Source organism: Uranotaenia lowii, chromosome 1 (assembly GCF_029784155.1).
Source record: "Uranotaenia lowii strain MFRU-FL chromosome 1, ASM2978415v1, whole genome shotgun sequence".
NCBI lineage: Eukaryota > Metazoa > Arthropoda > Insecta > Diptera > Culicidae > Uranotaenia > Uranotaenia lowii.
In genome coordinates this window covers 215,700,264-215,715,359 of record NC_073691.1, presented here as the reverse complement: position 1 = coordinate 215,715,359, position 15,096 = coordinate 215,700,264, and the positions used below count along the sequence as shown (strand labels likewise).

Sequence of the window (15,096 nt, the reverse complement as noted above, 5' to 3'; positions counted from 1 at the left end):
GATTCTATGGATGCACCGAGCAGCCAACAATTTGAGCAAGCAAAAACTAAAAAAGCTACACAGAATTCATCGGCTGGAACAGAAACATCGGTTGAGTGGAGAAATTTCGCTCACAATACAAGGAGTGTGAGCAGGAAACGGAACCTAAACCTTACCCAAAACGACATATCGCCGTCCAACTCAAAGAACGGACCGAAACGAATAAACCAAAGCTCTCAGCGTTCGCAGCAGGATGAGAATCCAGATGTGAACATGTTTTCTGACGATGATGATGGACAACAATGATTCACCAACCACCCCACACATTGACAACCAAGGCAACGCTACCGGACTTTCTTTGGATTTTAATATGAACAACACGCTTTCTTCAAACTCTGAACCCGGTTCATTACCGGGTTCATCAGGTGACGTAGTACCATTCATTAACCCACCTACAAATCACTCAGATTATAATTCTACCCCCTACAATGACAACAATGACGTTCCCAACGAGATCAACCCGAACATCACCAACCAAGTTCCCGACAACGTAGATGACTATCTTAATACAAGGTATGCAGCATCCGTCTCTGGCAGACAACAGCTTCAGGTGACGCTGGATTCCAGCCTAGCATCGAGAGTTGGCACTGACGTACAAGCGGATTCCCAAGACTGCCCTACTGCTGGTCCACCGCATCCTTTTCAATCTTCAACTCGGCAGAACTCCACCTACGAAAATGCGCCTTCTACAAGCCATGAACCCGGTTCACCAGGTGACGTAAATCCGATCCAACCCACTATAAGCAATTATCGCCTCCTCCTGTTTCAGTGGAACACGCGAGGTTTTTGGAGACAACATTCTGAGCTGCTTACCAAACTGGCCTCGAATCCACCAATTGTCATCGCCATTCAGGAAGCTATGACGAATCGATTTAATGGCGCACTTTGGAACATGTACACATGGTATTCATCTGACAATCAACAAGCTCGAAGCAACGGAATAGTAACAATTGGTGTGCTGAACTGCATCCCGCATCAACAAGTATCCCTTCGCTCTGACATTAAAAGTATTGGAATTCGCATCACATCACCGATAAAAGTAACAATCGTTAACGTTTATGTCGAGCATGCTTTTAAACACGACGAACTTTCTGCTGGGCTTTCATCCCTTCTGGACGGGTTAGAGCCTCCATATCTAATAGCTGGCGATTTTAATGCTCGACATGCAGCCTGGGATCCTATGAAGACCAACCAAAAAGGCCGCATCGTTCTAAACTGGATTATCGACGAGCAACTCAATCTACTAAACGATGGTTCACCAACACGTATATGTGATCATAGCTGCATTGCATCTGCCATCGATCTTACGCTAGCTTCAAACAGCCTGGCAAGCCGGTTATCATGGAAAGTTGATCCCGATCCCATCAACAGCGACCATCTTCCGATTTCAACATTCCTAGATACTCCGTTACCCAAACTATCCACAAGACAAATTTGGCGATACAAAGATGCTGATTGGTCTCGTTTTGAAGAATTATTAAAAAGTAAAATATCTTCTCAAAGCGCGTTTACTGTTGAACAACTCACAGATCATATTTTTGATGCTGCAGTTGTTACCATTCCACGATCCAGTCTACGTTGCGGCTCAAAGAATGTTGTCTGGTGGAACTCGGAAGTTGAGGAAGCTGTACGTGCGCGAAGAAAAGCTCTTCGCAAAGCAAGGAAATTAAGCGGAAATGAACAAACGAAAATGGCGGCGATGGCAAACTTTAGAAAAATTCGTAACCAGACAAGAAGAATCATAAAGCAAGCCAAGGCTGACTCATGGGAACAATTTGCTTCGAGCTTCAATCCACAAACACCGGTCTCCTGTATGAGGCAAAATTTTAACAGAATCTCCGGGAAGAAAACGTGTAGAACTCTGCGAATTAACTCTGAAGGACAGTTTAAGGAGGACCCGCTTGACATTGCTGAAGATTTTGCACAGTATTTTGCTAATTCTTCCAAATCAACTACTCCTGATCCCAATCGCAACATCGCTAACAATAATGAAGTGAATCGTCATAATCCTTGTATTGATCGGGATTTCACATTCGTCGACCTTCAGAGAGCCATCAATCGTTGCTCCGGTAATTCAGTTGGTCTCGACCTAGTGAGTTATCAAATGATTAAACATCTACCGTTGTCAGTTAAAGTAACCCTTCTCGAAAGTTTAAATAGCCTTTGGCAGACAGGTATCTTCCCTAAATCATGGAAAACTGCGATTGTTATTCCTGTACCAAAGCCAAATGTAGATCAAATTGGTGTCTCTGGTTTTAGGCCCATTTCCTTGTTGTGCTGTTTAAGTAAAGTGTACGAGCGTATGATCAACCATAGAATTATAACGTATCTTGAAACATCTTCTACGCTTTATCAAGAGCACCATGGATTCCGCGCAGGACGAGGAACGTATACTTATTTTCTATATTTACGAAATTTTCTAAGAGAGGTTGAGCAAGAGAACACACATTGTGAAATTTTATCTCTGGACATTACGAAAGCATATGATCAAGTCTGGCGATCCAAAATTTTAGACGCTATTCATGAAGCAAAACTGGGACATCGCGTATTTCAGTTTGCTCGTTCTTTCCTATCCGAAAGATCATTCACTGTTTCGATAGGCGGACACCGCTCGGAAGCAAGAGCCTTAGAGAATGGTGTCCCACAAGGCTCCGTTGTGTCAGTAACGTTTTTTGTTCTCATCATGAACCAAACATCCACTCTACCGCTTCCTGGTACGTTCTTGATGGGATATGCCGATGACCTCATACTTGCACGCAAAGGGTCCAAGACAAATGTTCTTCGTCAAAAGTTGCAAAATGATCTACAAACTGTAAATGAATGGGCCAAAGAAGTCGGATTAACAATATCAACCACCAAAACTAAAGCTATGCATTATTGTAAACGGAAACGTCATTATCATCGTGATCACCAAACACAAATAATACTGAATAACGAAACTGTAACACGTGTCCGAACACTGAAAATTTTAGGCGTTTACTTAGATCGTAGAGGTACCTTTAAGCGACATTCGGAGGAGACTAAGAAAGCCGTTAAAAGCAGGTTAAACCTACTTAGAGCAATATCTCGATTTGCCTGTAGAACCACACTTTTAAATATTGGTGAAGCTGTTGTACTGTCTAAGCTGTTCTATGGAATCGAACTCTACAGCATGGAAAATTTCAACTCTCTGGAGCCATGCTACAACGATTACCTTCGAGTATCATCTGGAGCTTTCAGAACATCAGAAACGATGGCAGTTGCAGTGGAAAACGGAAGAATGGATTTTCAACATGCGAGTGTTAGTTGCATTGTCAGCAAAACATGCAAATTAACTCAAAAAATAGGTACATCGAATAACAATGTTGTAAGTATCGCTAGCCTTCCAGAAATGCGGAACACCCATACCCAACAACTTCGACGGAGAACTCCTATGATCGAAACTACGGAAACACATAACTTTGATCTCTTTCGTATGGCAAATCAAAAACTTGAACACCTCACTGGACATGTTCTACCACAGATCACATCCATGTTATGGGTGGGGCAAAGGCCATGGAACATTCAGGGGCCCTCGATCGATTGGAGCATAAAAAATCAACTCAAAGCTGGGCAAAGCAGAGAGGTAGCACAAGCGATTTTTACAAAAACGATCAACGAAAAATATCGAGACCACTGCTTAATTTTTACTGACGGTTCACTAGTCGGCGAGGAGGTTGGGATTGGGATTGTTAGCAAAAACTGTTTGATAGCACGAAAATTACCATTCCAATGTTCAATCTTCACAGCAGAAGCAGCAGCCCTTGTGGTTGCCGTCGAAAAATCTCAAGGTAGGACATTAATTATATCTGATTCTGCAAGCTGTTTACAGGCACTTGAAAAAGGTAACAACAGACACGCTTTTCTACAAATAGTTGAGAAGGAGTCATGGAATAAACAAATTACTTTTATGTGGGTTCCTAGTCATTCTGGAATACGAGGCAATGAGCAAGCTGACGCTACTGCTAATAATGGTAGGAAATGTCCATTGTGGAATATACCAATTCCAGCTCCCGACGTTGTAAGATGGGTGAAAAAGGAAATCGCATCAAACCAACAACGAATCTGGATACAGAGACCGCCACGGGGACTCCGAAAAATAAAACACATCATAGAACCGTGGGTAGATCGACCAAATCGACAGGAACAAATCATTCTAACGAGATGTAGAATCGGCCACACCAGATTAACACAGAAACATCTTGTAGAACGAAATTGTACTAATGTTTGCGACGCATGTAATACGGAACTAACTATCGAACACATATTCACCAGCTGCAGTAAATATGAAATGTTACGTCGACAGAACGGAATCGTAGGAGACATCTCATCCATTTTTGCAAATGTACGGGAAAAAGAAAGTGATTATGTTTCTGAAAAAGTGTAAACTATTTGAAGAATTGTAATTGCCTCTAATTCAGAGGGAGAATGACCCTGCGTGGTTAAACCCCTCTTTAAATAAATAAAATTTCTTCTTCTTCAGTCTGTAGAGCCTAAATCGGCTAAGACGGTGTATGTCTTTTCTAAAATATTCATACAGAGTAAATCAAGCATAGGCGATGGAAGCGTTGCCGAATTCGGGTGATGCTTTCGCATTGGTGCAAATAGAATGCAGTTAAAATTCACTCAACTTTTAACAGATCTTACGGGTTTTTTTTTAGAAGAGGAAGAAAAACTTTTCGATTTCATCACCCATTGCTTGCTTCGATATATAAGTTAATTCACCATAAAACATCAGTTTTAATATTCATGCAACTAACCTAGAGGAATTTCGGAGCCTATGTCTAATTTTGACGAAAGTATTCATATATAAGTGAGAAATGATCAATTTTACAGTATGAGGCTCAAAATCTTTATGGAAATAACAAGCATTAAAAAAATCAATTTTTTAATTTTTTCAACTTTCCGTATACAAACTACAATAAAAAAGATTTTAATTAATTTTTGCCAACTTTTTTTTTTTATTTTGAACCATTGTGCCCCCAAAATTCAAAACTGCACTCACCGCCCCCTGGAAGCTCTCACTCAACGCCCCCAGAGGGCGGTAAGGACCACTTTGGAAATCACTGATTTAAACAATTGAAACTATTGAAAAAGCTATTTCGTTTTTATTTGCATAAATAGCTTTTTGAGAGGTCAACAAAGATAGTTCCGTTAACTATTTTTTTTTGCTAAATGAATAATTTTGCCAGGTTTTTACAAACAATCGCCCGGATTCGTATGGAAAATATTTTGGATGGTTTAATATAGAAACATCGTGATCCCAATTATCGAATGTCAACTGTAGTGAAATTAAAAATGATAAATTTAATGATTACATACTTTACATACCGTTTCTTAGCTCTAGGGCGGAAACAGACGATCAAAACCGACAAGCTCTTATTCGTTCGTAAGTTTTGAAGTCACTTGTGCACTTTTCAAAACACAACAATCTTATTTCGGATTATCGAAACACGTTTTTCGCACTAGACGCGATTATTTTATTAAACAAATTTAAAAAAACGTGTTTTCAAATTATTTGATGCCCGCCGCGCAACCGATTTGCAGAACTCACTGAAGTGAGATACTTTTATGGGCGCTCACATTTCAAAACAACATAACCACTCATTTAGCCGATGCGGCAGACCTGTGATGTTCGAGAAAAATATACACAGGTGTGACGCTGGCTCCAGCCATCAAATCGCGATTTTGAAAACAGTTTTTTTTATTATCATTCGTTCGTGTGATATCGCCGCTGAACAAAATTGGTAAGTTTTGCAACCTTTTCGGATCGGATCAAAATGTAACATCCTACCTTATAAATCATCTATACGATCAAGATCGTTTCAATAGGTTTAGTTTAATAATACAAAGTACCATCCATTTATGAAATTCTCGTTCATTTCGTTGCAGAATCTCATTGCATCAACAGCAACAAAGAACGCCAAGGTAAGATAAATTGAACGATGATTAATTTCATATCACTAAGGTGCGTAAGAAAAATTTGAACAAAGAATATTATTATAATTAATGGCTACGTGTTAATCGATTGCTTTATCTTGCATACCACTAGACTTTTTGGAAAGTCGCTTTGAATAACATAACATAAAAATGCGTTCATGTCATCAATCAAACACCCGTTGGTGTAATTTTCTTTTGTTCAAAACTCATTTGAATGCACTGGAAATTTAAAAATTAAATTTCATCTGCGTTTGTTCGTATTTTTTTATCTGGAATTCTTTTAAAAACCTTTAAACTGGTTTTTATTTTACTTTATTCTTAAATTAGAATTAACACTTCGAATTTTCAATCGCTCATTTTATTAGGTTACCGTTAGAAAGGTTTCAATTTCGCTTCTGCTCATAAAATTTTAATATTTTTATTTTAAACCAAATTAAGAAAAAAAAAACATCAAAATTTAAAATCTTATCAAATGGGCATATGGTTGAACTTCTAATGATCTTACACCGACTTACGTTATCGGTTATCGTCTTAATCTTGTCCGGTTATCGGTTATCGCTTATCAGTTGAGCATGCTTATCTGTAGACTACTTTTGGACCAGTACTAACGAACGATACATCAATAACTCAGGCCTGCACATTTTGCCTACCTACCCATATCACAGTGCATATCAGATTGGAAGAGATGAAGCCGTCTCTAGATCTAGTCACCGCTCCCATTGATCGGGCTCTGACCGGTAAAGCCCCCTGGCAGATTGTGGCCATCACCACCAGTACGGTGCTGGGAGTCATCTGGCTCTGGGAGCTACTAAACGAGGATGAAAGTAAGTTCTGATTTGTTTCCTGGTTGAAAGAAATTTCAAAATTTGAATTTCATTTTTTTTTTTAGGTCTCTATTCACGAGCGTATAGGAAGTTTTTCAAACTAGCCAGAAAAATTCCTGCAGTGAAACGAAAAATTGATGGAGAGATAGCAAAGATCAACGATGGTTTTATTAAGGACGTTGCTAAAAATGGAAAATTTACAACGGTGCTCCCAGCAAATGGCCTCAAAGAGGATAAAATTTTGGAAAAAGTGGACGAGTATCTGTCACTGGGTCATTATCGGTGGAAGGAAGGTTTCATTTCCGGTGCCGTGTATTATTACAACCCGGAGCTAATAAAACTGGTAACAGAAGTCTACGGTAAAGCTTCTTATACGAATCCCTTGCATGCGGATGTATTTCCGGGTATCTGTAAGATGGAGGCAGAAGTGGTTAGGATGACTGCAACTCTATTCAATGGTGGACCACGAGCATGCGGAACGATGACCACCGGTGGTACCGAGTCAATTATGATGGCCTGTAAAGCCTACCGAGACTATGGTCGTGATGTGAAGGGTATCACCAAACCTAACATTGTCCTACCGAATACTGCACATACTGCCTTCGACAAATCAGCCAAATATTTTGCTATGTTCACAAAAACTGTCCCTGTTGACCCTAACACACTTGAAGTTGATATTAAGGCCATGGAAAGGGCTATTAATCGGAATACGGTTATGCTGGTTGGATCGGCTCCGAACTATCCATATGGAACCATGGATAACATTGAAGCGATTGCTAAGCTAGGCAAAAAGTATAACATTCCAGTGCATGTGGACGCCTGTTTGGGAGGATTCTTAATAATGTTCATGCAGCGAGCTGGTTATTCGGTGAAACCATTCGACTTCAGCGTTGATGGCGTAACCAGTATTTCAGCAGATACTCACAAGTACGGATTCACTCCGAAAGGATCCTCGGTGATTTTATACTCGGATAAGATCTATCGACACTATCAGTACACTGTAACGACGGAATGGCCAGGCGGTGTGTACGGATCACCGACCGTGAACGGATCTCGTGCAGGTGGTATTATAGCGGCCACTTGGGCAACGATGATGAACTTCGGCACGGATGGCTATGTTGAGACAACCAAAAAGATTATCGACACAGCCCGTTATATCGAAACTCAGTAAGTTTTTTACCTTTGCCTGATCTAGAGTTAAAATTTCAGGGTAGGTACATTGTATTAAACATATTAAAATTAATATATTTTTAGATTGCGTTCAGTTAACAACATCTACATTTTCGGAACGCCCGCAACCAGTGTTATTGCGATCGGCTCGAAGGATTTCGATATTTTTCGTCTGGCTGCTGAGTTGAATTTACTCGGCTGGAACCTTAACTCATTACAGTTCCCCTCAGGGTAAGTACGACTTAGTTCATAAACATTCAAATCAATCAATATTTAATGGTTCACTTTCATACCTCAGGATTCACATATGTGTAACGCACATGCACACACGCAACGGAATCGCTGACAAATTCGTGGCCGACGTCCGCTCGAAGGTGTCCCAGATTATGCAAAACCCGGGCAAACCGGTCGAGGGAAAGATGGCAATATATGGTGTGGCACAGGCTGTACCGGATCGTGAACTGGTTGGAGATTTCACCAAATGTTTCATCGATTCCATGTACTACACCCCTGAAGAGGAGTGAAGAAATTAGCAAGTGGTATCTTTGTGATCGATATTTATGCTTCAGGAGATCAATGATCAAAATATATATTTATTTATATATAAATGTTAACAAACTTTGTTTGAATTTTCGTTTTAAATCTGCTTTTTTTAGAGCTAAGCGAATGGATTGCTAGCGTATCTTGTTTGAAGGTCTCTCCACAAACCAACGCGAGTTACAGCTGACGCATCGCTAACCACAAGGTTTTCACCTATGTTCATGATCGGTGTGTTTCCGGAACCGCTTGCCACGTTCGGCCAAATGGTATTCTGCAATAAAGGATCTGCTGATGGAGTTGGATTTCTGAAAAAAAATGTTGTGTAGATTTTTAGACATTTTTTCGTTAATCTTGTGATGTTACCCATATTTCGCAAAGTTGGCCAACAAGCGTACAACTCGTTGACTGACAATCAGGGCATGGCTATTGGGTGAAATGTCCGCGTTAAACAGTTCGGTTTGATCGAATATGTAAGGCAGCTCGTCAGCATGAATCGCACCGGGATGGGTAATTCCGAACGATTTTTTAACCAAATTTAAATCACCATCGTACGCGAGTTGATAAAAGTACACAGGACTTCCTAGGGCTCGGCCTGCATGGATTCTTACGGTTTCATCGATCGGAAACGAAAATATATGATCACCGTAATATTGGGCCCACTCGATGTCTACGGCTGGTCCCAACGGTTGGCCATTGAAATAACCTTGTCTGAAAGAGTCAATGACTGAAGCAGCAGCAGAGGTACCTTGCGGTATATTCCAGAAGAATGGAACCAACAAATGAGGCTCCGCGTTAAACCGATCCCAAACCGTTGAGTCTACGAGCAATTCTAACACCGTAAACATGGAACCTTCCATATCGTTGAAACCAAACATCAATGGACCACGATTAGGTCGAGTATTCATCAACTGAAGCGGAGTGGCCGTGAGAGCTCTTGGTTCTGGGGAATTCACGGGTTCCAGCACAGGTGCAAAGTCCAGTGGTCTCAAGAATCGTGGAATTGGTATAGTGAACAAAAGTTCTTGGAATGCTATAAAATCGCCAGCTGGAACGGTTCTTAGTTGATTGACATAAACGGCACTGTCACTAGAAAATCCAAAGGCCTGGGCCAATCGATCGGCATAAAACTTAGGATTAGTTTGGAAAGCATAGGTTGCCAAAGCAACTCCACTAATGGCTATCGTCTTATGGAACAGACCATCTGCAAGCGCTGATAAGTAAAGAAAATGCACCAGAGATCCACCTGCAGAGTTGCCGAAAATGGTCACATCATTGGGGTTTCCGCCGAACGCAGCAATATTTCTTTGAACCCAACGTAAGGCTTCTACACAATCCTTCAATCCCCAATTGCCTTGAGCGTGTTGATCACCGGTGCTCAGGAATCCTAGGACACCCAATCGATAGTTTACAGTAACAACTACGACATCCTCTTGGACTAACTTCTTCGGATCGGCTACATCACTATGTCCGGAACCTGCGCTGAATGCACCTCCGTGAAAGTACACCATAACTGGCCGGCTGCCGACCAATTGCTGGCTGTAGACATTCAAATACAAACAGTCCTCATCGCCAGTTACGCTGAGCGTGAAAGTTTCAAGCTGTACACAAATTGACCTATGTTGACTGCCATCGCGAACTCCACTCCAGCCGGGATGCGGAACCGGATTCCGGAAACGCAGATTTCCAACCGGTGTCACAGCGTATGGGATGCCCTTGAACGAGTAGTACGTGCAGAATATCCCGCAAGACTCGGTTGTGCCCTGTATTTCTCCAGACGGTGAGCTGATGATCGGACGCACGTCTTGGCCTTGGCATAGTAATACTGAACCAGTCAGTAAATAGGCGATAGCGGTCAAAATCAACATTTTGTACCAACCCCCAACGGCTAACTGAGGGGTTAAGGCTCAGAAAAGCTTAAATTTAACAACAACTCTTCAGATAAGATTAACAACGACTTTGATTGACGACTGGTGTTTAGTTCGGTAAAACCGGGTTGGGTTATCCCGGTCATATATATTTTAAAGCACCGGTAGCGTGATTGCATGTGCGTTTAGAGAGCTTTAGGTTTGTCATGGGATCCTTCAATAAAAATAAGTCTGTTGAAATCAAACCCGTGCTCTTGTACGCACGTGAGAATTGAGTAGATAACAACGTTAATAAAGATTTAGCTTGATTAGAGAATAAAGAAAACATCGAATGAAAAGGCAGTTCAGAGGAGATGGATCACTAAAGTCTAGAAGTCATAACTCATTACACCTCGAAGACACATCTCCTTGAAAAGACAAGGTCATTTTTATTCATCTGAACTTCTTAAACCTAACATTTATGAATAATCTAAGACCACGGGAAGTGGAACGGATCGTTGGCATAGTTCTGCTCCAGATCGTACCACACATCCAGACGGGCGCTGTTGGGGTTCTGACGTACGACCAGGTTGGTATCGACTTCCAGATAGCTGCGGGTCTGTGCATTGTACGGGGCCCAGTTGATGTTCTGGAGCAACGTGTCCGAGTTCGGGGTTGGGGATCCGGTAATGGCAAAGTTGGCCCACATGCGAACCATGCGGTTACGGGTGACTGCAGCCGGATTGCTCGGAAGCACAGGGGCGTTGAAGTTGGTCATCGAGAAGAGATACGGCAGCTCATCGGCGTGCATCGCTCCAGGCCAATCGGACAGTAATACGGCACGTTTCGGCAGATTCAAGGCTCCGTCGAAGCTGAACTGGTAGTAGTAGGTGTTATGAGGGTTATGTTCAGCCGTTAGCCGGATAGCCTTGTCACACGGGAAGATGAATTGCTGGTCAGTGTGGTATAGGACCCACTCCATCATAATATCTGGGTTGAGCGGTCGGTTCTGGAAGTACAACTGTCGGAATCTGGTGTGGACTGCGGTTTCTGCAGCCGAATTGCGCTGAATATTCCAGAAATGAGGAACGAAGAAATGAGGGTTCCTTTCGAATTCATTCCAAACGGTGGAATCGATTCTATGCTCATGGATCATGAACAAGGACTCGTGGTTGTTGTATCCAATGATGAATGGGACCTTGTTGAAAGTACCAGCCTTGAGGATGTCGATCGGACGCTGGGTAAGGAATGTTGGCTCAGGGGAGTTCAGTGGCTCAGCAGTGGGAACAAATTCAAATGGCTTGAAACCTCGCGGAATAGCAATATCGGTCCAGCCTTCTTGCAGATTAACGAAGTTTCCTTTCGGAGTGTATCGCATGAGACGCACCAATTCTGCGTTGTCATTGGTTGGATAACCCAGCTTGTCGTGGATGCGTTGGATCATTTCACGAGGGTTATATTGGAAGCCCCATGGCACCAGGGTTGTTCCGGATTGGGCGATGGCTTTGTGGAACAGACCAGTAGCCATTGGAGACAGCACCAGGTAGTGAACGGCAGCAGCACCGGCACTCTCACCGAAGATTGTAACATTGTCTGGATCTCCACCAAAGTTGGCAATATTGTTGCGTACCCAGCGCAGAGCTTCAACGCAATCCTTCATACCCCAGTTACCCTGAGCATGATGATCACCAGTACTGAAGAAACCCAACAGTCCCAAACGATAGTTGATGGTCACAAGAACGATCGGTTCCTGTACCAAATGGTCTGGTCCGTAGATCCATGAGTCACCTGATCCACCAGAGAATGAACCACCATGGATCCAAACCATAACTGGTCGTCTACCAACCAGCTGTTGCGTGTAGACATTCAAGAACAAACAATCTTCATCTCCAGAATATCCATCCCCACGCATGGAACTGGACGGGCAGGATGGCCTATGTTCGCTGCCATCCTTCACTCCAGTCCAACCTCTGTGTGGCTGGGTATTACGGAATCGCAATTCTCCCACTGGTGGTTCAGCGTACGGGATTCCATTGAAGGCGAAGTACGTGCAGAATCCCAAGGTTGAGCAGCTTTCAGTCACACCTTGAATCTGACCTCCAGTTGTGTTGATGATGGGTCGACTCTGAAAATAGAACAGATTTTTTGTAGTTAGAACTTTCCGTCCCTAACTCCAACTCTCTAGAAACTCACAGCATCCCCATGCACTCCGGATGAGGCAACCAGCGCCAGAGCGCATACAGTAACTATCTTTAACATTGCGGCAGCGTAGTTGACATACAAGGACGTCTGCCAAACTGGCCAAGCGTCGTTGGAGGTCGGTATTTATAGCTAGCGAGCCCCTGCCTGGTTCGATTCTACTCGATTGGCCCGAGCCAATAGGGGCTGAAAAGTTTTAATCCAAGCAGCGCGATAAGATTAGCCCACCGGGACTCGTCAACAGATATAAGAAATTCAATCGAAGCTGTTTTTGGCGGGTTGATATATCGGATTGTTTATCGAAATGTTTGAGCGAAGCCACTTCTTTGCTAGCAGCGATGTAAATCGATAAAAGATTTTCGAGGTCTAATTTCACCTACGTCAATGAAAAAAAGTGAGATAAATGTAGCACATAAGTGCTTTTGGAGCTTTCTTCTGATAAAAATTCACAGATGGCACAGTTTATTTTCAAACGTCTTGAATAAGGTTGTTTCTATTCTTCTACAAATATCGTGGACTTCACTTTTTCCATACTTCTGTTAAGTTTGATTAATCTTTAATTGAAAACTTTGGTTAAAATAAAATATCTTTTGGTTTGAAAATTTTAAATCTCAAGTTCATTATTCATTGAACTGATTTGTGACGTTAATTTTATCAGATAATAAACAAACAGATAACAGTCAATATGATAACCTCGCAAAAATAAGGATTTTTCAATTCGCCTTATCAGGTCATCAATTTTCAGATTCGGGTCACATTGGGTGGCTGCCAACAAGTTTCTAGTTTGCGCCACCGGTGAGCGCCACCTACATTTTCCCCGCCTTCTGCGCAATTTGATCATTGTTCTCCAACAATCAGACAAAGAAACACGAAATAAAGTATTGTTAAACGAATCCGTTTTTATCCGTTCTTCGTTTTGAGCGTGTAGTCCTACCACCTGAGTCCAAAAGATACCAAAGAATTACCGACCAATATCCATTCTTCGCTGCTTCTTCAAAGTATTTGAAGTCCTGATGTACGAAAGATTGTATACTGCAGCTGTCCCGTTAGTCATGAAGGTCCAGCACGGCTTTGTCAAGAAAAGGTCAACGTTGATAAACTTAATGTGTTATGCCAGCGAATTGCGATAAAGTTCCACACATAATCGTCATAGAACAACTTACTCGTTACGGCTTTCCTTAAAGGGTAACTAAATGGTTGTCATCGTACCTGCTTAATCTTCGAGGTTTTACCAACATTCGTGGTAGTCACTCTATTGTGTTCAACATGCTGTCTGGTGTACCGCAGAGCAGCCACTTAGGACCGCTTTTCTTTGTGCTGTTTATAAACGGGTTATCAGCGGATACCGGACCATGTCGTCCGAAGCCGCCTGTGTAGTAGCGGGTGTCATGCCCATCTCGGTTTTGCTTGAGGAGGATGTCTATTGCTACGACAACAAAGACACGCCCAATGTACGAGACCTCGCCAATGAGGACTCGATGTCCAACTGGCAGCAGCTGTGGGACAGCTCAACGAGAGGAAGGTGGACCCATCGTCTGATCCCGCACATCGGGAGCTGGATCAGAAGAAGGCACGGTGAATTGGACTTCTATATGACGCAATTCCTGACTGGTCATGGATGCTTCATGAAGTACCACTACCGGTTTGGACATGTGGCTTCGCCATACTGCCCAGATTGTGGTGGAGAAGAGGAAACACCTGAGCATGTGGTGTTTGTCTGTCCGAGGTTTGCGGCGGTACGTACTTCCATATTTGCCGCCTGTGGGCCCGACACGACAGCAGATAACGTTGTACAGAGGATGTGTGCGGATTCCATCACTTGGCATGCGGTCAGTGATGGGTTCACCCGGATCATGACTGCCCTGCAGAGGAGCTGGAACCAACGGCAGTCCGCGAACGGTGTAGGATGACTCCATCGACAGGGAGCAACTGAGTAGTGTCCGTCCGATCCCTTGATCGAAGCTACAAAGATAAGGCATCATCTTCTGCGTAGCGGAGGTCAGGGGTGCGCCGCGAACGTGTGTAGGATACCCCAACGTCGGGGGGTATCCGAGTAGTGTCGCTTCCTAAGAGAGAAACTGCGGGGATAAGACTTTACCTTCTTCGTAGCGGATCTCGAGGGAAGAGGGTTAACCACTGTCGGAGGATACCCACGGGTAGAGAGGCTCTCGTTGCCGGGCGAGCCTTTTGAGTCGGTGTAGGATGTCGTCACCGTCGGGAAACATCCGAGTCGTAGCGTTCCAAGTCCCGAATGTGTGCTGTGACAGGCGCGAGTCTAGGATAAGCTGCTCTCGATCTGGCACACAACGGGCAGGAAAATCCGCGGGTCAAAAGTCCTAGGGTTGCCAGCCAAGGGGGATAAAGAAGACCAGACAACAGTCGGAGTAGACTGACCCCATCGACGGGGGGCTGTCGAGTAGAGTGCGTCCGACCCCGCGGTTTGAAGTTACAAAGATAAGACAATACCTTCTGCGTAGCGGATGCCGTGGGTGCGCCGCGTTCGTGCGTAGGATGCTCCACCT

General features: G+C 43.2%; 3 protein-coding genes across 3 annotated transcripts; 1 reads left to right on the top strand and 2 right to left on the bottom strand.

Moving 5' to 3' along the window:
• Nucleotides 1-5,267: 5,267 nt before the first annotated feature.
• On the top strand, nucleotides 5,268-8,520 carry LOC129747719 (sphingosine-1-phosphate lyase-like). The gene is made up of 5 exons (XM_055742055.1): nucleotides 5,268-5,985; nucleotides 6,629-6,821; nucleotides 6,887-7,988; nucleotides 8,076-8,222; nucleotides 8,290-8,520. The coding sequence occupies exons 1-5, from the start codon at nucleotides 5,923-5,925 to the stop codon at nucleotides 8,513-8,515; spliced, it is 1,731 nt and encodes a 576-aa protein (XP_055598030.1). The 5' UTR covers nucleotides 5,268-5,922; the 3' UTR covers nucleotides 8,516-8,520.
• Nucleotides 8,521-8,608: 88 nt separating this feature from the next.
• Nucleotides 8,609-10,404, bottom strand: LOC129747725 (juvenile hormone esterase-like). The gene is made up of 2 exons (XM_055742066.1): nucleotides 8,895-10,404; nucleotides 8,609-8,836 (listed from the first exon to the last, which is right to left on the bottom strand). Exons 1-2 carry the CDS (start codon nucleotides 10,394-10,396, stop codon nucleotides 8,650-8,652), a joined length of 1,689 nt encoding a protein of 562 aa, XP_055598041.1. The 5' UTR covers nucleotides 10,397-10,404; the 3' UTR covers nucleotides 8,609-8,649.
• Nucleotides 10,405-10,788: 384 nt separating this feature from the next.
• On the bottom strand, nucleotides 10,789-12,664 carry LOC129739894 (carboxylesterase 5A-like). The gene is made up of 2 exons (XM_055731434.1): nucleotides 12,569-12,664; nucleotides 10,789-12,500 (listed from the first exon to the last, which is right to left on the bottom strand). Exons 1-2 carry the CDS (start codon nucleotides 12,632-12,634, stop codon nucleotides 10,866-10,868), a joined length of 1,701 nt encoding a protein of 566 aa, XP_055587409.1. The 5' UTR covers nucleotides 12,635-12,664; the 3' UTR covers nucleotides 10,789-10,865.
• Between the last annotated feature and the right edge of the window lie 2,432 nt (nucleotides 12,665-15,096).